The sequence below is a fragment of the Neoarius graeffei genome, chromosome 19 (assembly GCF_027579695.1).
Source record: "Neoarius graeffei isolate fNeoGra1 chromosome 19, fNeoGra1.pri, whole genome shotgun sequence".
In the NCBI taxonomy this organism is placed as follows: Eukaryota; Metazoa; Chordata; class Actinopteri; order Siluriformes; family Ariidae; genus Neoarius; species Neoarius graeffei.
Genome location: NC_083587.1, coordinates 65292788 through 65315161, shown reverse-complemented (window position 1 = coordinate 65315161; position 22374 = coordinate 65292788). Strand labels below are relative to the sequence as shown.

General features: G+C 41.4%; 1 protein-coding gene across 1 annotated transcript in view; it reads right to left on the bottom strand.

The window, feature by feature from the left end:
- ptdss1a (phosphatidylserine synthase 1a) overlaps positions 1 to 22374 on the bottom strand; it is a 218765-nt gene that overhangs the window by 169360 nt on the left and 27031 nt on the right. The window contains exons 2-5 of the mRNA XM_060900449.1: positions 21083 to 21174; positions 20945 to 20989; positions 20237 to 20361; positions 19893 to 20051 (exon numbers count right to left, since the gene is read on the bottom strand). Coding sequence (XP_060756432.1) covers positions 19893 to 20051; positions 20237 to 20361; positions 20945 to 20989; positions 21083 to 21174 — 421 coding nt within the window. The remainder of the gene's footprint in view (positions 1 to 19892; positions 20052 to 20236; positions 20362 to 20944; positions 20990 to 21082; positions 21175 to 22374) is intronic.

The window sequence follows — 22374 nt, the reverse complement described above, 5'->3', positions numbered from 1 at the left end:
ACCTAGCAGAAAAGTTGAATGCCAGATCCACAGAGGAGAAGTTTTCCTACGTTTTAGAGTTTGAATCACGTCTCTAGGTGAAAGCATGCCAGAGCAGCGGATGTTTGAAAAACGTTGAAAAAGTGCTTTTTTTTCAATTAATTCCATCGAAATGAATGGGGTTTTTTTGGACGATTTTTTCGCGACTACGTCGCGAAAAAATCGTATTCTATAGAGAAAAGTAATAGCATAGCGAGTCCGATCGAGCCGCACGTTTTGATACATTGTTTGTCTGTGTGCGACGTACGGTTATTGTGTTACTCGAAATCAAAATTTGTGTAGGAAGAGTAACAAATATAACACTCGACCGGACAATTCCCCGGGGGAAATTGTGAGAGGATGCAGTGCGCGAAGCAATTCGCTCACGCATGTTCGCTGGCCGTGAACGCGTGACCCGCAATGATGTTTCAATGCAATGATCGTGTGTGTGCTCGAGACAGCAGCCATCATGAAGAAGACCTATTCAAGAGTATGACCAAAGTGACTACAGGCGGAAATTAGCATGTACTGCTATAACCTGGGACAGACATCTGTCCTTAACACAAGGGTAATGTTTAATTTGTGCACTGTCCCTTTTAAAAATAAAATAAACTCTAAACTCTAAGAAGAGTGTTTGTAGTTTGTATGTACGAACAGAAGTGTTCCTAATAAAGTGGGCGGCTAAGGTGAGGCTGACACACAAGGGCTGGAGTTTTCTACTGTTTTTTTTATGAAGGACCAGGCCTCGAACAATGACAAATAACTCGACAACGGAAGCAGCTATTCACAAAATTCTTTCACAGTGAGCGCTAGAAGGGTTTCCTGAATAAAATGATGTATTTTTTTGTTTGTATTGTTAAAAATGAGGACGCTACAGGGAGTTAAAAACGAGTGACTTTTCAGCAACGTTTATACTGGGAGTCAATGAGGCCGCTCACCTGTGCTCTCCTCACTTTGAGGCTTGTCATTCAAAAACCGTAAATCCTATCGTTTAGGTAGACACATTGTGTGAATCAGGACAAGTTTTCCTACTACTTTTGAGAAAATCATGTCTGTAGAGTGAAATTTGTGGCTGAAAACACGGTTTAAGCGAGAAAGTTTGAGCTTTTTTTTGAAGCCGCCTACACTCTAAGCTTAACGACCCTCACTGGTGTGTAACGCAATAGACACCCATTCAAAAGCCGGATTTTCTCCCAGAAACCACATGGCGTTTGAACCGGGCCTGATCCGAAAGTGTAAAACCTAGCAGAAAAGTTGAATGCCAGATCCACAGAGGAGAAGTTTTCCTACGTTTTAGAGTTTGAATCATGTCTCTAGGTGAAAGCATGCCAGAGCAACGGATGTTTGAAAAACGTTGAAAAAGTGCTTTTTTTTCAATTAATTCCATAGAAATGAATGGGGTTTTTTGGGGCGATTTTTTCACGACTATGTCGCGAAAAAATCGTATTCTATAGAGAAAAGTAATGTACTGTTTGTTTGCATGTACTGCTATAACCTGGGACAGACATCTGTCCTTAACACAAGGATAATGTTTAATTTGTGCACTGTCCCTTTTAAAAATAAAATAAACTCTAAACTCTAAGAAGAGTGTTTGTAGTTTGTATGTACGAACAGAAGTGTTCCTAATAAAGTGGGCGGCTAAGGTGAGGCTGACACATCAAGGGCTGGAGTTTTCTACTGTTTTTTTATGAAGGACCAGGCCTCGAACAATGACAAATAACTCGACAACGGAAGCAGCTATTCACAAAATTCTTTCACAGTGAGCGCTAGAAGGGTCTCCTGAATAAAATGATGTATTTTTTGGTTTGTATTGTTAAAAATGAGGACGCTACAGGGAGTTAAAAACGAGTGACTTTTCAGCAACATTTATACTGGGAGTCAATGAGGCTGCTCACCTGTGCTCTCCTCACTTTGAGGCTTGTCATTCAAAAACCGTAAATCCTACCGTTTAGGTAGACACATTGTGTGAATCAGGACAAGTTTTCCTACTACTTTTGAGAAAATAATGTCTGTAGAGTGAAATTTGTGGCTGAAAACGGAGTTTAAGCGAGAAAGTTTGACCTTTTTTTTGAAGCCGCCTACACTCTAAGTTTAACGACCCTCACTGGTGTGTAACGCAATAGACACCCATTCAAAAGCCGGATTTTCTCCCAGAAACCACATGGCGTTTGAACCGGGCCTGATCCGAAAGTGTAAAACCTAGCAGAAAAGTTGAATGCCAGATCCACAGAGGAGAAGTTTTCCTACGTTTTAGAGTTTGAATCATGTCTCTAGGTGAAAGCATGCCAGAGCAGTGGATGTTTGAAAAACATTGAAAAAGTGCTTTTTTTTCAATTAATTCCATAGAAATGAATGGGGTTTTTTGGGGCGATTTTTTCGCGACTACGTCGCGAAAAAATCGTATTCTATAGAGAAAAGTAATAGCATAGCGAGTCCGATCGAGCCGCACGTTTTGATATATTGTTTGTCTGTGTGCGACGTACGGTTATTGAGTTATTCGAAATCAAAATTTGCGTAGGAATAATAAGAAGAAGAAGAAATACGTAGAAGAACAATAGTTGCAGTGCTTTGCACTGCAACCTATGGGCTCCCCTAGGGGAGCCCATAGGTTGCTGTGCTGCAGCACTGCATCCTAACTAGACCGGACAATTCCCCGGGGGAAATTGTGAGAGGATGCAGTGCGCGAAGCAATTCGCTCACGCATGTTTGCTGGCCGTGAACGTGTGACCCGCAATGATGTTTCAATGCAATGATCGTGTGTGTGCTCGAGACAGCAGCCATCATGAAGAAGACCTATTCAAGAGTATGACCAAAGTGACTACAGGCGGAAATTAGCATGTACTGCTATAACCTGGGACAGACATCTGTCCTTAACACAAGGATAATGTTTAATTTGTGCACTGTCACTTTTAAAAATAAAATAAACTCTAAACTCTAAGAAGAGTGTTTGTAGTTTGTATGTACGAACAGAAGTGTTCCTAATAAAGTGGGCGGCTAAGGTGAGGCTGACACACAAGGGCTGGAGTTTTCTACTGTTTTTTTTATGAAGGACCAGGCCTCGAACAATGACAAATAACTCGACAACGGAAGCAGCTATTCACAAAATTCTTTCACAGTGAGCGCTAGAAAGGTCTCCTGAATAAAATGATGTAATTTTTTGTTTGTACTCTTAAAAATAACGACACTAGAGCGATTTAAATACGAGTGACTTTTCACTCACGTTTATAATGTGAGTCAATGAGCTAAGAAACACAAGGTCTTGAATATTGTGCTGTGTTTTACTACGGACCAGACCTCGAACAATGACAAATAACTCGACAACGGAAGCAGCTATTCACAAAATTCTTTCACACTGAGCGCTAGAAGGGTCTCCTGAATAAAATGATGTATTTTTTTGTTTGTACTCTTTAAAATAACGACACTAGAGCGATTTAAAAACGAGTGACTTTTCACTCATGTTTATAATGTGTGTCAATGACCTAAGACACACAAGGTCTTGAATATTGTGCTGTGTTTTACTACGGACCAGACCTCGAACAATGACAAATAACTCGACAACGGAAGCAGCTATTCACAAAATTCTTTCACACTGAGCGCTAGAAGGGTCTCCTGAATAAAATGATGTATTTTTTTGTTTGTACTCTTAAAAATAACGACACTAGAGCGATTTAAAAACGAGTGACTTTTCACTCACGTTTATAATGTGAGTCAATGAGCTAAGAAACACAAGGTCTTGAATATTGTGCTGTGTTTTACTACAGACCAGACCTCGAACAATGACAAATAACTCGACAACGGAAGCAGCTATTCACAAAATTCTTTCACAGTGAGCGCTAGAAGGGTCTCCTGAATAAAATTATGTATTTTTTTGTTTGTACTCTTAAAAATAACGACACTAGAGCGATTTAAAAACGAGTGACTTTTCTATCCCGTTTATAATGCATGTCAATGAGCTAAAACACACAAGGTCTTGAATTTTGGGCTGTGTTTTACTACAGACCAGACCTCGAACAATGACAAATAACTCGACAACGGAAGCAGCTATTCACAAAATTCTTTCACAGTGAGCGCTAGAAGGGTCTCCTGAATAAAATGATGTATTTTTTTGTTTGTATTGTTAAAAATGAGGACGCTACAGGGAGTTAAAAACGAGTGACTTTTCAGCAACGTTTATACTGGGAGTCAATGAGGCCGCTCACCTGTGCTCTCCTCACTTTGAGGCTTGTCATTCAAAAACCGTAAATCCTATCGTTTAGGTAGACACATTGTGTGAATCAGGACAAGTTTTCCTACTACTTTTGAGAAAATCATGTCTGTAGAGTGAAATTTGTGGCTGAAAACAGAGTTTAAGCGAGAAAGTTTGACCTTTTTTTTCAAACTGTCTACACTCTAAGATAATGACCTTCACTGGTGTGTAACGCAATAGACACCCATTCAAAAGCCGGATTTTCTCCCAGAAACCACATGGCGGTTGAGCCGGGACTGATCCGAAAGTGTAGAACCTAGCAGAAAAGTTTAATGCCAGATCCACAGAGGAGAAGTTTTCCTACGTTTTAGAGTTTGAATCACGTCTCTAGGTGAAAGCATGCCAGAGCAGCGGATGTTTGAAAAAGTGCTTTTTTTTCAATTAATTCCATAGAAATGAATGGGGGTTTTTGGGGCGATTTTTTCGCGACTACGTCGCGAAAAAATCGTAAACTGTAGAGAAAAGTAATAGCATAGCGAGTCCGATCGAGCCGCACGTTTTGATGTATTGTTTGTCTGTGTGCGACGTACGGTTATTGAGTTATTCGAAATCAAAATTTGCGTAGGAATAATAATAAGAAGAAGAAGAAGAAATACGTAGAAGAACAATAGTTGCAGTGCTTTGCACTGCAACCTATGGGCTCCCCTAGGGGAGCCCATAGGTTGCTGTGCTGCAGCACTGCATCCTAACTAGACCGGACAATTCCCCGGGGGAAATTGTGAGAGGATGCAGTGCGCGAAGCAATTCGGTCATGCATGTTTGCCGGCCGTGAATGTGTGACCAGCAATGATGTTTCAATGCAATGATCGTGTGTGTGCTTGAGACAGCAGCCGTCATGAAGGAGACCTATTCAAGAGCATGAACAAAGTGACTACAGGCGGAAATTAGCATGTACTGCTATAACCTGGGACAGACATCTGTCCTTACCACAAGGATAATGTTTAATTTGTGCACTGTCCCTTTTAAAAATAAAATAAACTCTAAACACTAAGAAGAGTGTTTGTAGTTTGTATGTACGAACAGAAGTGTTCCTAATAAAGTGGGCGGCTAAGGTGAGGCCTGTCGGCTGCCCTCTTCTCAGTTTCTCAGAGCAGCGGATGTTTGAAAAAGTGCTTTTTTTTCCAATTAATTCCATAGAAATTAATGGGTTTTTTTTGGGACAAGTGTGACTACTACTTCTGAGAAAATTATGTCTGTAGTGTGAAATTTGTGGCTGAAAACAGTTTAAGTTTGAAATTTTGAGCATGTAAGTGTAGAACCTAGCAGAAAAGTTGAATGACAGATCCACAGAGGAGAAGTTTTCCTACGTTTTAGAGTTTGAATCACGTCTCTAGGTGAAAGCATGCCAGAGCAGCAGACGTTTGAAAAACGTTGAAAAAGTGCTTTTTTTCAATTAATTCCATAGAAATGAATGGGGTTTTTTTGTGACGATTTTTTTTTTTATAACCTGGGACAGACATCTGATCTTAACACAAGGATAATGTTTAATTTGTGCACTGTCCCTTTTAAAAATAAAATAAACTCTAAACTCTAAGAAGAGTGTTTGTAGTTTGTATGTACGAACAGAAGTGTTCCTAATAAAGTGGGCGGCTAAGGTGAGGCTGCCACACAAGGGCTGGAGTTTTCTACTGTTTTTTTATGAAGGACCAGGCCTCGAACAATGACAAATAACTCGACAACGGAAGCAGCTATTCACAAAATTCTTTCACAGTGAGCGCTAGAAGGGTCTCCTGAATAAAATGATGTATTTTTTTGTTTGTATTGTTAAAAATGAGGACGCTACAGGGAGTTAAAAACGAGTGACTTTTCAGCAACGTTTATACTGGGAGTCAATGAGGCCGCTCACCTGTGCTCTCCTCACTTTGAGGCTTGTCATTCAAAAACCGTAAATCCTATCGTTTAGGTAGACACATTGTGTGAATCAGGACAAGTTTTCCTACTACTTTTGAGAAAATCATGTCTGTAGAGTGAAATTTGTGGCTGAAAACGGAGTTTAAGCGAGAAAGTTTGACCTTTTTTTTGAAGCCGCCTACACTCTAAGTTTAACGACCCTCACTGGTGTGTAACGCAATAGACACCCATTCAAAAGCCGGATTTTCTCCCAGAAACCACATGGCGTTTGAACCGGGCCTGATCCGAAAGTGTAAAACCTAGCAGAAAAGTTGAATGCCAGATCCACAGAGGAGAAGTTTTCCTACGTTTTAGAGTTTGAATCATGTCTCTAGGTGAAAGCATGCCAGAGCAGTGGATGTTTGAAAAACATTGAAAAAGTGCTTTTTTTTCAATTAATTCCATAGAAATGAATGGGGTTTTTTGGGGCGATTTTTTCGCGACTACGTCGCGAAAAAATCGTATTCTACAGAGAAAAGTAATAGCATAGCGAGTCCGATCGAGCCGCACGTTTTGATATATTGTTTGTCTGTGTGCGACGTACGGTTATTGAGTTATTCGAAATCAAAATTTGCGTAGGAATAATAAGAAGAAGAAGAAGAAGAAGAAATACGTAGAAGAACAATAGTTGCAGTGCTTTGCACTGCAACCTATGGGCTCCCCTAGGGGAGCCCATAGGTTGCTGTGCTGCAGCACTGCATCCTAACTAGACCGGACAATTCCCCGGGGGAAATTGTGAGAGGATGCAGTGCGCGAAGCAATTCGCTCACGCATGTTCGCTGGCCGTGAATGTGTGACCCGCAATGATGTTTCAATGCAATGATCGTGTGTGTGCTCGAGACAGCAGCCGTCATGAAGAAGACCTATTCAAGAGTATGACCAAAGTGACTACAGGCGGAAATTAGCATGTACTGCTATAACCTGGGACAGACATCTGTCCTTACCACAAGGATAATGTTTAATTTGTGCACTGTCCCTTTTAAAAATAAAATAAACTCTAAACTCTAAGAAGAGTGTTTGTAGTTTGTATGTACGAACAGAAGTGTTCCTAATAAAGTGGGCGGCTAAGGTGAGGCTGACACACAAGGGCTGGAGTTTTCTACTGTTTTTTTTATGAAGGACCAGGCCTCGAACAATGACAAATAACTCGACAACGGAAGCAGCTATTCACAAAATTCTTTCACAGTGAGCGCTAGAAGGGTCTCCTGAATAAAATGATGTATTTTTTTGTTTGTATTGTTAAAAATGAGGACGCTACAGGGAGTTAAAAACGAGTGACTTTTCAGCAACGTTTATACTGGGAGTCAATGAGGCCGCTCACCTGTGCTCTCCTCGCTTTGAGGCTTGTCATTCAAAAACCGTAAATCCTATCGTTTAGGTAGACACATTGTGTGAATCAGGACAAGTTTTCCTACTACTTTTGAGAAAATCATGTCTGTAGAGTGAAATTTGTGGCTGAAAACACGGTTTAAAAATAAAATAAACTCTAAACTCTAAGAAGAGTGTTTGTAGTTTGTATGTACGAACAGAAGTGTTCCTAATAAAGTGGGCGGCTAAGGTGAGGCTGACACACAAGGGCTGGAGTTTTCTACTGTTTTTTTTATGAAGGACCAGGCCTCGAACAATGACAAATAACTCGACAACGGAAGCAGCTATTCACAAAATTCTTTCACAGTGAGCGCTAGAAGGGTTTCCTGAATAAAATGATGTATTTTTTTGTTTGTATTGTTAAAAATGAGGACGCTACAGGGAGTTAAAAACGAGTGACTTTTCAGCAACGTTTATACTGGGAGTCAATGAGGCCGCTCACCTGTGCTCTCCTCACTTTGAGGCTTGTCATTCAAAAACCGTAAATCCTATCGTTTAGGTAGACACATTGTGTGAATCAGGACAAGTTTTCCTACTACTTTTGAGAAAATAATGTCTGTAGAGTGAAATTTGTGGCTGAAAACGGAGTTTAAGCGAGAAAGTTTGACCTTTTTTTTGAAGCCGCCTACACTCTAAGCTAAACGACCCTCACTGGTGTGTAACGCAATAGACACCCATTCAAAAGCCGGATTTTCTCCCAGAAACCACATGGCGTTTGAACCGGGCCTGATCCGAAAGTGTAAAACCTAGCAGAAAAGTTGAATGCCAGATCCACAGAGGAGAAGTTTTCCTACGTTTTAGAGTTTGAATCATGTCTCTAGGTGAAAGCATGCCAGAGCAGTGGATGTTTGAAAAACATTGAAAAAGTGCTTTTTTTTCAATTAATTCCATAGAAATGAATGGGGTTTTTTGGGGCGATTTTTTCGCGACTACGTCGCGAAAAAATCGTATTCTATAGAGAAAAGTAATAGCATAGCGAGTCCGATCGAGCCGCACGTTTTGATATATTGTTTGTCTGTGTGCGACGTACGGTTATTGAGTTATTCGAAATCAAAATTTGCGTAGGAATAATAAGAAGAAGAAGAAATACGTAGAAGAACAATAGTTGCAGTGCTTTGCACTGCAACCTATGGGCTCCCCTAGGGGAGCCCATAGGTTGCTGTGCTGCAGCACTGCATCCTAATAAGAAGAAGAAGAAATACGTAGAAGAACAATAGTTGCAGTGCTTTGCACTGCAACCTATGGGCTCCCCTAGGGGAGCCCATAGGTTGCTGTGCTGCAGCACTGCATCCTAACTAGACCGGACAATTCCCCGGGGGAAATTGTGAGAGGATGCAGTGCGCGAAGCAATTCGCTCACGCATGTTCGCTGGCCGTGAACGTGTGACCTGCAATGACGTTTCAATGCAATGATTGTGTGTGTGCTTGAGACAGCAGCCATCATGAAGAAGAGCTATTCAACAGTATGAACAAAGTGACTACAGGCGGAAATTAGCATGTACTGCTTTAACCTGGGACAGACATCTGTCCTTACCACAACGATAATGTTTAATTTGTGCACTGTCCCTTTTAAAAATAAAATAAACTCTAAGAAGAGTGTTTGTAGTTTGTATGTACGAACAGAAGTGTTCCTAATAAAGTGGGCGGCTAAGGTGAGGCCTGTTGGCTGCCCTCTTCTCAGTTTCTCAGAGCAGCGGATGTTTGAAAAAGTGCTTTATTTTCCAATTAATTCCATAGAAATGAATGGGGTTTTTTTGGGACAAGTGTGACTACTACATTTGAGAAAATTATGTCTGTAGTGTGAAATTTGTGGCTGAAAACAGTTTAAGTTTGAAATTTTGAGCATGATTTGTGTGTGTGCTTGAGACAGCAGCCCCCCTCTGCCCCGTCACTGGCCCCAATCGGCATGGTGACGGGCCTGAACAGGAGAGTTAAGAGACACACAGAAGATTATGTCAGGTTTCTGCTGTGTTTTGCTAAGAAGTAGGCCTCGAACAATCACAAATAACTCGACAACGAAAGCTTCTATTCACAAAATTCTTTCACAGTGAGCGCTAGAAGGGTCTCCTGAATAAAATGATGTATTTTTTTGTTTGTATTGTTAAAAATGAGGACGCTACAGGGAGTTAAAAACGAGTGACTTTTCAGCAACGTTTATACTGGGAGTCAATGAGGCCGCTCACCTGTGCTCTCCTCACTTTGAGGCTTCTCATTCAAAAACCGTGAATCCTATCGTTTAGGTAGACACATTGTGTGAATCAGGACAAGTTTTCCTACTACTTTTGAGAAAATCATGTCTGTAGAGTGAAATTTGTGGATGAAAACACAGTTTAAGCGAGAAAGTTTGAGCTTTTTTTTGAAGCCGCCTACACTCTGAGTTAACGAGGCGCACTGGTGTGTAACGCAATAGACACCCATTCAAAAGCCGGATTTTCTCCCAGAAACCACATGGCGTTTGACCCGGGACTGATCCGAAAGTGTAGACCTAGCAGAAAAGTTTAATGCCAGATCCACAGAGGAGAAGTTTTCCTACGTTTTAGAGTTTGAATCACGTCTCTAGGTGAAAGCATGCCAGAGCAGCGGATGTTTGAAAAACGTTGAAAAAGTGCTTTTTTTCAAATTAATTCCATAGAAATGAATGGGGTTTTTTTGGACGATTTTTTTGCGACTACGTCGCGAAAAAATCGTTTTCTATAGAGAAAAGTAATAGCATAGCGAGTCCGATCGAGCCGCACGTTTTGATATATTGTTTGTCTGTGTGCAACGTACGGTTATTGAGTTAATCGAAATCGAAATTTGCGTAGGAAGAGTAACAAATATAACACTAGACCGGACAATTCCCCGGGGGAAATTGTGAGAGGATGCAGTGCGCGAAGCAATTCGCTCACGCATGTTTGCTGGCCGTGAACGTGTGACCTGCAATGATGGTTCAATGCAATGATTGTTTGTGTGCTTGAGACAGCAGCCGTCATGAAGAAGAACTATTCAAGAGTATAACCAAAGTGACTACAGGCGGAAATTAGCATGTACTGCTATAACCTGGGACAGACATCTGTCCTTAACACAAGGATAATGTTTAATTTGTGCACTGTCCCTTTTAAAAATAAAATAAACTCTAAGAAGAGTGGTTGTAGTTTGTATGTACGAAGAGAAGTGTTCCTAATAAAGTGGGCAGCTAAGGTGAGGCCATTTGGCTGCCCTCTTCTCAGTTTGAGGCTTCTCATTCAAAAATTGTAAATCCTATCGTTTAGATAGACACATTGTGTGAATCAGGACAAGTTTTCCTACTACTTTTGAGAAAATCATGTCTGTAGACTGAAATTTGTGGATGAAAACACAATTTAAGCGAGAAAGTTTGAGCTTTTTATCCAAGCTGTCTACACTCTAAGCTTAACGACCTTCACTGGTGTGTAACACAATCGACACCCATTCAAAAGCCGGATTTTCTCCCGGAACCCACATGGCGTTTGAGCCGGGACTGATCCAAAAGTGTAGAACCTAGCAGAAAAGTTGAATGCCAGATCCACAGAGGAGAAGTTTTCCTACGTTTTAGAGTTTGAATCACGTCTCTAGGTTAAAGCATGCCAGAGCAGCGGACGTTTGAAAAACGTTGAAAAAGTGCTTTTTTTCAATTAATTCCATAGAAATGAATGGGGGGTTTTTCGACTACGTCGCGAAAAAATCGTTTTCTATAGAGAAAAGTAATAGCATAGCGAGTCCGATCGAGCCGCACGTTTTGATATATTGTTTGTCTGTGTGCAACGTACGGTTATTGAGTTAATCGAAATCGAAATTTGCGTAGGAAGAGTAACAAATATAACACTAGACCGGACAATTCCCCGGGGGAAATTGTGAGAGGATGCAGTGCGCGAAGCAATTCGGTCACGCATGTTCACCGGCCGTGAATGTGTGACCCGCAATGATGTTTCAATGCAATGATTATGTGTGTGCTTGAGACAGCAGCCGTCATGAAGAAGAGCTATTCAAGACTATAACCAAAGTCACTACAGGCGGAAATTAGCATGTACTGCTATAACCTGGGACAGACATCTGTCCTTACCACAAGGATAATGTTTAATTTGTGCACTGTCCCTTTTAAAAATAAAATAAACTCTAAACTCTAAGAAGAGTGTTTGTAGGTTGTATGTACGAACAGAAGTGTTCCTAATAAAGTGGGCGGCTAAGGTGAGGCCTGTCGGCTGCCCTCCTCTCAGTTTCTCAGAGCAGTGGATGTTTGAAAAAGTGCTTTTTTTTCCAATTAATTCCATAGAAATGAATGGGTTTTTTTTGGGACAAGTGTGACTACTACTTTTGAGAAAATTATGTCTGTAGTGTGAAATTTGTGGCTGAAAACAGTTTAAGTTTGAAATTTTGAGCATGATGTGTGTGTTCTTGAGACAGCTTTTCCCTCTGCCCCGTCACTGGCCCCAATTGGCATGGTGATGGGCCTGAACAGGAGAGTTAAGAAACACACACAAGATTATGTCAGGTGTCTGCTGTAAATTGCTATGGACCAGGCCTCGAACAATGACAAATAACTCGACAACGGAAGCAGCTATTCACAAAATTCTTTCACAGTGAGCGCTAGAAGGGTCTCCTGAATAAAATGATGTATTTTTTTGTTTGTATTGTTAAAAATGAGGACGCTACAGGGAGTTAAAAACGAGTGACTTTTCAGCAACGTTTATACTGGGAGTCAATGAGGCCGCTCACCTGTGCTCTCCTCGCTTTGAGGCTTGTCATTCAAAAACCGTAAATCCTATCGTTTAGGTAGACACATTGTGTGAATCAGGACAAGTTTTCCTACTACTTTTGAGAAAATCATGTCTGTAGAGTGAAATTTGTGGCTGAAAACACGGTTTAAAAATAAAATAAACTCTAAACTCTAAGAAGAGTGTTTGTAGTTTGTATGTACGAACAGAAGTGTTCCTAATAAAGTGGGCGGCTAAGGTGAGGCTGACACACAAGGGCTGGAGTTTTCTACTGTTTTTTTTATGAAGGACCAGGCCTCGAACAATGACAAATAACTCGACAACGGAAGCAGCTATTCACAAAATTCTTTCACAGTGAGCGCTAGAAGGGTCTCCTGAATAAAATGATGTATTTTTTTGTTTGTATTGTTAAAAATGAGGACGCTACAGGGAGTTAAAAACGAGTGACTTTTCAGCAACGTTTATACTGGGAGTCAATGAGGCCGCTCACCTGTGCTCTCCTCACTTTGAGGCTTGTCATTCGAAAACCGTAAATCCTATCGTTTAGGTAGACACATTGTGTGAATCAGGACAAGTTTTCCTACTACTTTTGAGAAAATCATGTCTGTAGAGTGAAATTTGTGGCAGAAAACACGGTTTAAGCGAGAAAGTTTGAGCTTTTTTTTGAAGCCGCCTACACTCTAAGATTAACGACCCTCACTGGTGTGTAACGCAATAGACACCCATTCAAAAGCCGGATTTTCTCCCAGAAACCACATGGCGTTTGAACCGGGCCTGATCCGAAAGTGTAAAACCTAGCAGAAAAGTTGAATGCCAGATCCACAGAGGAGAAGTTTTCCTACGTTTTAGAGTTTGAATCATGTCTCTAGGTGAAAGCATGCCAGAGCAGCGGATGTTTGAAAAACGTTGAAAAAGTGCTTTTTTTTCAATTAATTCCATAGAAATGAATGGGGTTTTTTGGGGCGATTTTTTCGCGACTACGTCGCGAAAAAATCTTATTCTATAGAGAAAAGTAATAGCATAGCGAGTCCGATCGAGCCGCACGTTTTGATATATTGCTTGTCTGTGTGCGACGTACGGTTATTGAGTTATTCGAAATCAAAATTTGCGTAGGAATAATAAGAAGAAGAAGAAGAAGAAGAAATACGTAGAAGAACAATAGTTGCAGTGCTTTGCACTGCAACCTATGGGCTCCCCTAGGGGAGCCCATAGGTTGCTGTGCTGCAGCACTGCATCCTAACTAGACCGGACAATTCCCCGGGGGAAATTGTGAGAGGATGCAGTGCACGAAGCAATTCGCTCACGCATGTTCGCTGGCCGTGAACGTGTGACCCGCAATGATGTTTCAATGCAATGATCGTGTGTGTGCTCGAGACAGCAGCCATCATGAAGAAGACCTATTCAAGAGCATGACCAAAGTGACTACAGGCGGAAATTAGCATGTACTGCTATAACCTGGGACAGACATCTGTCCTTACCACAAGGATAATGTTTAATTTGTGCACTGTCCCTTTTAAAAATAAAATAAACTCTAAACTCTAAGAAGAGTGTTTGTAGTTTGTATGTACGAACAGAAGTGTTCCTAATAAAGTGGGCGGCTAAGGTGAGGCTGACACACAAGGGCTGGAGTTTTCTACTGTTTTTTTTATGAAGGACCAGGCCTCGAACAATGACAAATAACTCGACAACGGAAGCAGCTATTCACAAAATTCTTTCACAGTGAGCGCTAGAAGGGTCTCCTGAATAAAATGATGTATTTTTTTTGTTTGTATTGTTAAAAATGAGGACGCTACAGGGAGTTAAAAACGAGTGACTTTTCAGCAACGTTTATACTGGGAGTCAATGAGGCCGCTCACCTGTGCTCTCCTCACTTTGAGGCTTGTCATTCAAAAACCGTAAATCCTATCATTTAGGTAGACACATTGAGTGAATCAGGACAAGTTTTCCTACTACTTTTGAGAAAATCATGTCTGTAGAGTGAAATTTGTGGCTGAAAACACGGTTTAAAAATAAAATAAACTCTAAACACTAAGAAGAGTGTTTGTAGTTTGTATGTACGAACAGAAGTGTTCCTAATAAAGTGGGCGGCTAAGGTGAGGCTGACACACAAGGGCTGGAGTTTTCTACTGTTTTTTTTATGAAGGACCAGGCCTCGAACAATGACAAATAACTCGACAACGGAAGCAGCTATTCACAAAATTCTTTCACACTGAGCGCTAGAAGGGTCTCCTGAATAAAATGATGTATTTTTTTGTTTGTACTCTTAAAAATAACGACACTAGAGCGATTTAAAAACGAGTGACTTTTCACTCACGTTTATAATGTGAGTCAATGAGCTAAGAAACACAAGGTCTTGAATATTGTGCTGTGTTTTACTACAGACCAGACCTCGAACAATGACAAATAACTCGACAACGGAAGCAGCTATTCACAAAATTCTTTCACAGTGAGCGCTAGAAGGGTCTCCTGAATAAAATTATGTATTTTTTTGTTTGCACTCTTAAAAATAACGACACTAGAGCGATTTAAAAACGAGTGACTTTTCTATCCCGTTTATAATGCATGTCAATGAGCTAAAACACACAAGGTCTTGAATTTTGGGCTGTGTTTTACTACAGACCAGACCTCGAACAATGACAAATAACTCGACAACGGAAGCAGCTATTCACAAAATTCTTTCACAGTGAGCGCTAGAAGGGTCTCCTGAATAAAATGATGTATTTTTTTGTTTGTATTGTTAAAAATGAGGACGCTACAGGGAGTTAAAAACGAGTGACTTTTCAGCAACGTTTATACTGGGAGTCAATGAGGCCGCTCACCTGTGCTCTCCTCACTTTGAGGCTTGTCATTCGAAAACCGTAAATCCTATCGTTTAGGTAGACACATTGTGTGAATCAGGACAAGTTTTCCTACTACTTTTGAGAAAATCATGTCTGTAGAGTGAAATTTGTGGCTGAAAACACGGTTTAAGCGAGAAAGTTTGAGCTTTTTTTTGAAGCCGCCTACACTCTAAGTTTAACGACCCTCACTGGTGTGTAACGCAATAGACACCCATTCAAAAGCCGGATTTTCTCCCAGAAACCACATGGCGTTTGAACCGGGCCTGATCCGAAAGTGTAAAACCTAGCAGAAAAGTTGAATGCCAGATCCACAGAGGAGAAGTTTTCCTACGTTTTAGAGTTTGAATCATGTCTCTAGGTGAAAGCATGCCAGAGCAGTGGATGTTTGAAAAACATTGAAAAAGTGCTTTTTTTTCAATTAATTCCATAGAAATGAATGGGGTTTTTTGGGGCGATTTTTTCGCGACTACGTCGCGAAAAAATCGTATTCTATAGAGAAAAGTAATAGCATAGCGAGTCCGATCGAGCCGCACGTTTTGATATATTGTTTGTCTGTGTGCGACGTACGGTTATTGAGTTATTCGAAATCAAAATTTGCGTAGGAGGAAGAAGAAGAAGAAGAAGAAGAAGAAATACGTAGAAGAACAATAGTTGCAGTGCTTTGCACTGCAACCTATGGGCTCCCCTAGGGGAGCCCATAGGTTGCTGTGCTGCAGCACTGCATCCTAACTAGACCGGACAATTCCCCGGGGGAAATTGTGAGAGGATGCAGTGCGCGAAGCAATTCGGTCACGCATGTTCGCTGGCCGTGAATGTGCGACCCGCAATGATGTTTCAATGCAATGATTATGTGTGTGCTTGAGACAGCAGCCGTCATGAAGAAGAGCTATTCAACAGTATAAACAAAGTGACTACAGGCGGAAATTAGCATGTACCGCTATAACCTGGGACAGACATCTGTCCTTACCACAAGGATAATGTTTAATTTGTGCACTGTCCCTTTTAAAAATAAAATAAACTCTAAACTCTAAAAAGAGTGTTTGTAGTTTGTATGTACGAACAGAAGTGTTCCTAATAAAGTGGGCGGCTAAGGTGAGGCTGACACACAAGGGCTGGAGTTTTCTACTGTTTTTTTTATGAAGGACCAGGCCTCGAACAATGACAAATAACTCGACAACGGAAGCAGCTATTCACAAAATTCTTTCACACTGAGCGCTAGAAGGGTCTCCTGAATAGACTGATGTAATTTTTTTGTCTGTATTGTTAAAAATGAGGACGCTACAGGGAGTTAAAAACGAGTGACTTTTCAGCAACGTTTATAATGGGAGTCAATGAGGCCGCTCACCTGTGCTCTCCTCACTTTGAGGCTTGTCATTCAAAAACCGTAAATCCTATCGTTTAGGTAGACACATTGTGTGAATCAGGACAAGTTTTCCTACTACTTTTGAGAAAATCATGTCTGTAGAGTGAAATTTGTGGCTGAAAACACGGTTTAAAAATAAAATAAACTCTAAACTCTAAGAAGAGTGTTTGTAGTTTGTATGTACGAACAGAAGTGTTCCTAATAATGTGGGCGGCTAAGGTGAGGCTGACACACAAGGGCTGGAGTTTTCTACTGTTTTTTTTATGAAGGACCAGGCCTCGAACAATGACAAATAACTCGACAACGGAAGCAGCTATTCACAAAATTCTTTCACAGTGAGCGCTAGAAGGGTCTCCTGAATAAAATGATGTATTTTTTTGTTTGTATTGTTAAAAATGAGGACGCTACAGGGAGTTAAAAACGAGTGACTTTTCAGCAACGTTTATACTGGGAGTCAATGAGGCCGCTCACCTGTGCTCTCTTCACTTTGAGGCTTGTCATTCGAAAACCGTAAATCCTATCGTTTAGGTAGACACATTGTGTGAATCAGGACAAGTTTTCCTACTACTTTTGAGAAAATCATGTCTGTAGAGTGAAATTTGTGGCTGAAAACACGGTTTAAGCGAGAAAGTTTGAGCTTTTTTTTGAAGCCGCCTACACTCTAAGATTAACGACCATCACTGGTGTGTAACGCAATAGACACCCATTCAAAAGCCGGATTTTCTCCCAGAACTCACATCGTGTTTGAGCCGGGCCTGATCCGAAAGTGTAGAACCTTGCAGAAAAGTTGAATGCCAGATCCACAGAGGAGAAGTTTTCCTACGTTTTAGAGTTTGAATCACGTCTCTAGGTTAAAGCATGCCAGAGCAGCGGACGTTTGAAAAACGTTGAAAAAGTGCTTTTTTTCCAATTAATTCCATAGAAATGAATGGGTTTTTTTTGGGACAAGTGTGACTACTACTTTTGAGAAAATTATGTCTGTAGTGTGAAATTTGTGGCTGAAAACAGTTTAAGTTTGAAATTTTGAGCATGATGTGTGTGTTCTTGAGACAGCTTTTCCCTCTGCCCCGTCACTGGCCCCAATTGGCATGGTGATGGGCCTGAACAGGAGAGTTAAGAAACACACACAAGATTATGTCAGGTGTCTGCTGTAAATTGCTATGGACCAGGCCTCGAACAATGACAAATAACTCGACAACGGAAGCAGCTATTCACAAAATTCTTTCACAGTGAGCGCTAGAAGGGTCTCCTGAATAAAATGATGTATTTTTTTGTTTGTATTGTTAAAAATGAGGACGCTACAGGGAGTTAAAAACGAGTGACTTTTCAGCAACGTTTATACTGGGAGTCAATGAGGCCGCTCACCTGTGCTCTCCTCACTTTGAGGCTTGTCATTCAAAAACCGTAAATCCTATCGTTTAGGTAGACACATTGTGTGAATCAGGACAAGATTTCCTACTACTTTTGAGAAAATCATGTCTGTAGAGTGAAATTTGTGGCTGAAAACAGAGTTTAAGCGAGAAAGTTTGACCTTTTTTTTCAAACTGTCTACACTCTAAGATAATGACCTTCACTGGTGTGTAACGCAATAGACACCCATTCAAAAGCCGGATTTTCTCCCAGAAACCACATGGCGGTTGAGCCGGGACTGATCCGAAAGTGTAGAACCTAGCAGAAAAGTTTAATGCCAGATCCACAGAGGAGAAGTTTTCCTACGTTTTAGAGGTTGAATCACGTCTCTAGGTGAAAGCATGCCAGAGCAGCGGATGTTTGAAAAACGTTGAAAAAGTGCTTTTTTTTCAATTAATTCCATAGAAATGAATGGGGTTTTTTGGGGCGATTTTTTCGCGACTACGTCGCGAAAAAATCGTAAACTGTAGAGAAAAGTAATAGCATAGCGAGTCCGATCGAGCCGCACGTTTTGATGTATTGTTTGTCTGTGTGCGACGTACGGTTATTGAGTTATTCGAAATCAAAATTTGCGTAGGAATAAGAAGAAGAAGAAGAAGAAGAAGAAATACGTAGAAGAACAATAGTTGCAGTGCTTTGCACTGCAACCTATGGGCTCCCCTAGGGGAGCCCATAGGTTGCTGTGCTGCAGCACTGCATCCTAATTTTTAAATGTAACTAAGAAATTGATAGAACAAGAAATGCAAACAATAAAATATAAATGTGAACAAACAATAAAGATATAATAATGTTAGCAAAATATGAATAATCTTATTTTCACCTTAAAATGCACCAGAATGCTAGCCTGGGAAATCCCATGCTGCTTTGCACAATCGTTCCGATCTGAAAAGACAGCATGGAAACTATGGTCTAAAGGCTCGCCTGAGTTAGGGAGCCAATCAGAGAGTGGGGAGGGGTGGAAAGACGGTGACGCGTACTACTCGACAAACGGAAGCTTGTCGTTTATTTGGGACTGTTTACGGATCACATTTAACATGGCAGCGAGCGATACGAACCAAACTTTCGATCAAGCTTTAGACACTGTTCTGAAGAGTTTAGAGCGAAAGTTTGTTTTAAAAAAAGAACAGCGTTTGGCGTTTCAGTCTTTCTTCACCTCTTCGTCGCTCTTAACTACGTCACCGGGTACAACTGCCATGATTGGCCATGGGCTACGTATACGCCAAATGATAGACATTCGCAACGTCCAATAAACGGCCGTTGACAATCGTAAACCACACCTCCCCTACGAGAAATTCAGTAGGCGGATTCCAGACCATATTTCACTTGTGATATGGTCTGGTGTTAACCAGACTACCAGAATGCACGAATATGAATTGAAAAATCAAAATTTTCTGGGGGAGGGCCCCCAGACCCCGCTCTTTGTGCAAGCGCCTGCGCTGCTTGCAGTGACTGCCTGCGGCAGCCGTGGTTCGGGTACCGCGCGCATTCGGGCCACCACATTTTCCATTTGGGCCAGTAACTTTTCAATTCCACTGGCCCAGTGGGCCACCAGTGGTAAATGCTTAATGTCTAGGCCTGTATGGCCTGCTACATTTAACCTGACACGAGATTAATAATTAACTGAAACAGTTTTACCAATTGATGATCAAATCCAAGTGCTTCCTGTGCCACAAGGCACATCGGGTGGCGCCGATCTCCGTTCCTACAGCCCTCGGCCTCTCGCCTATTACAGAGCAAGGGTTACAGTGGGGTCTGGTCCTCCGGTAACCACGAGAGTTTGGCTCCCTACTCACATCTGTACTGCGGCAGTAGGTACAATTTTTATGACGGTCTTTGGTATCAATTAATAAAGTGCTGATAAAATCTCTAAAAATTAAACATGCGGTTCTTTCTTTGGTTTCGTGTCAGCTTAGGTATTTCCGAAAAGGAGCTCTCGGTCTTCAGAGGAGCTAAAAAGAACATCTTGGATGCCTAACTCTGCAGAATGCACTGCAAGACTCAATTTATCACAGCACAGTCATTCAAGGGTTTTTGGGGGCGTTGTACCTCAGTGAGCTCCCACGTAATGCTGATGGTCCAGCAGAGACCGTAGCTGCGGATCAGCAGGGCCTTCATGCCCCAACCCCAGAAATGGCTGAATGCGAAGATGTCAAAATGACTCAGGATTCGCTCCCACGTGATCACATGACAGTTCACGGCATACTCCTGATTTAAAAAAAAAAAAAAAAACCACAGCGAGCCAGCCAGGAGGGATAAAAGGGAGAAAAGAAACAAGTAAATATATATTACATAATGGTACCATATATCTGAATAAATGTCTCATACTCTTTTAAATTTTACTTTTATGTAAAACACTTATTGGTGAAATTACAACAACACACAAACAATACCATGATGTCAGCTTCCCGCTTGGCATAGCGGAGGTTTGGGTCCAGCCAGTACATGAGTCCCTTCACCTGCTCCCAGTTCAGGAAGATGATGAAGACCAGGAACAGGAAGTAGAGCACGCTCAAACCTATCAGCCAATCAGAAGACCAGGTGATTATTTCACACTGGAGCACCGTGGGCAGCACGGTGGTGTAGTGGTTAGCACGGTCGCCTCACAGCAAGAAGGGTCTGGGTTCGAGCCCAGTGGCCGGCGAGGACCTTTCTGTGTGGAGTTTGCATGTTCTCCCCGTGTCCACATGGGTTTCCTCCGGGTGCTCCGGTTTCCCCCACAGTCCAAAGACACGCGGTTAGGTTAATATGGGACGGCTTTGGGCTGAGGTGCCCTTCAGCGAGGCACCGAACTCCCAACTGCTCACGTGTGTGTGTGTGTGTGTGTGTGTGTGTGTGCGCATGTGTGTGTTCACTGCTTCAGATGGGTTCAATGCAGAGAGGAATTTCACAAGCATGTGATGAATAAAGTTGTTGTTGTTCTTCTTAATAACTACATCTAGGAGATCTGTAGCTCAGGCTTATGTTAGAGAACTGAACTTAAGAGTACAGTTTGGATAACGTACAATAAAATGATCACATGACATTTCAACACATACTGCTCCGATCCAAAAAAATAAGGCGAGCCAGCCAGGAGGGACTAATAAAGCAAGGCTGCTTACCAAACACTATCCGCCATATTGCTGGGTGTGGCCTTGTGAACGGACCTGTGCAGGAAGAAAGCAGGAATCATACTTCCAAACTTGAAAAATGCTTATTTAGAGCATGAACTAGATATTTCCACAGTGGAAGGTTCTTACCATTTGGGAAGGCAAGGACACTAATGACTGAGAAAAAGAAGATGATCACAAGAAGACCTACACGCAGATTGCTGTCTTGATTCCCATCATCTCTGTACACAAAACACAAGATATTAAAACTTAAAATAAATAAAAACTAAATACAGGACCATATGTCCATAAGGACCATGCAGTTTGAGATTTAGTCAGAACTTTTAAAAAAATTATGCCAAGCTGATAATCTCTCTCTGTGATAGTTAGATGCTTAGCTAGCTTGGTATCCCCACTTGTTAAAAGGCCTGTGCTACAGGTGTTGTACTATTCTGACAAATTAGAAAGTCAGTATGAAGTTTAGAACACAAAGCTGAGATATTATTTTGCTAAACAGGTACCGTGCACCTCGAATAAATTCCTCCGGTTGAAAATTTTCAATGGAAAGCATAATAATGCAGGTCATCACAGCTAACTTTTAGTGTACCGCTTCCTATAATGCAATGCAGTCATTTAATTTTCAATATAACAGCTGGAAAAGAAGGTGAAGATGATAAGTGACAACAACTATACAGTGGGGCAAAAAAGTATTTAGTCAGCCACCAATTGTGCAAGTTCTCCAACTTAAAAAGATGAGAGAGGCCTGTAATTTTCATCATAGGTACACTTCAACTATGAGAGACAGAATGGGGGGAAAGAATCCAGGAAATCACATTGTAGGATTTTTAATGAATTAATTGGTAAATTCTTCGGTAAAATAAGTATTTGGTCACCTACAAACAAGCAAGATTTCTGGCTCTCACAGACCTGTAACAACTTCTTTAAGAGGCTCCTCTGTCCTCCACTCGTTACCTGTATTAATGGCACCTGTTTGAACTCGTTATCAGTATAAAAGACACCTGTCCACAACCTCAAACAGTCACACTCCAAACTCCACTATGGCCAAGACCAAAGAGCTGTCAAAGGACACCAGAAACAAAATTGTAGACCTGCACCAGGCTGGGAAGACTGAATCTGCAATAGGTAAGCAGCTTGGTGTGAAGAAATCAACTCTGGGAGCAATTATTAGAAAATGGAAGACATACAAGACCACTGATAATCTCCCTCGATCTGGGGCTCCACGCAAGATCTCACCCCGTGGGGTCAAAATGATCACAAGAACGGTGAGCAAAAATCCCAGAACCACACGGGGGGACCTAGTGAATGACCTGCAGAGAGCTGGAACCAAAGTAACAAAGGCTACCATCAGTAACGCACTACGCCGCCAGGGACTCAAATCCTGCAGTGCCAGATGTGTCCCCCTGCTTAAGCCAGTACATGTC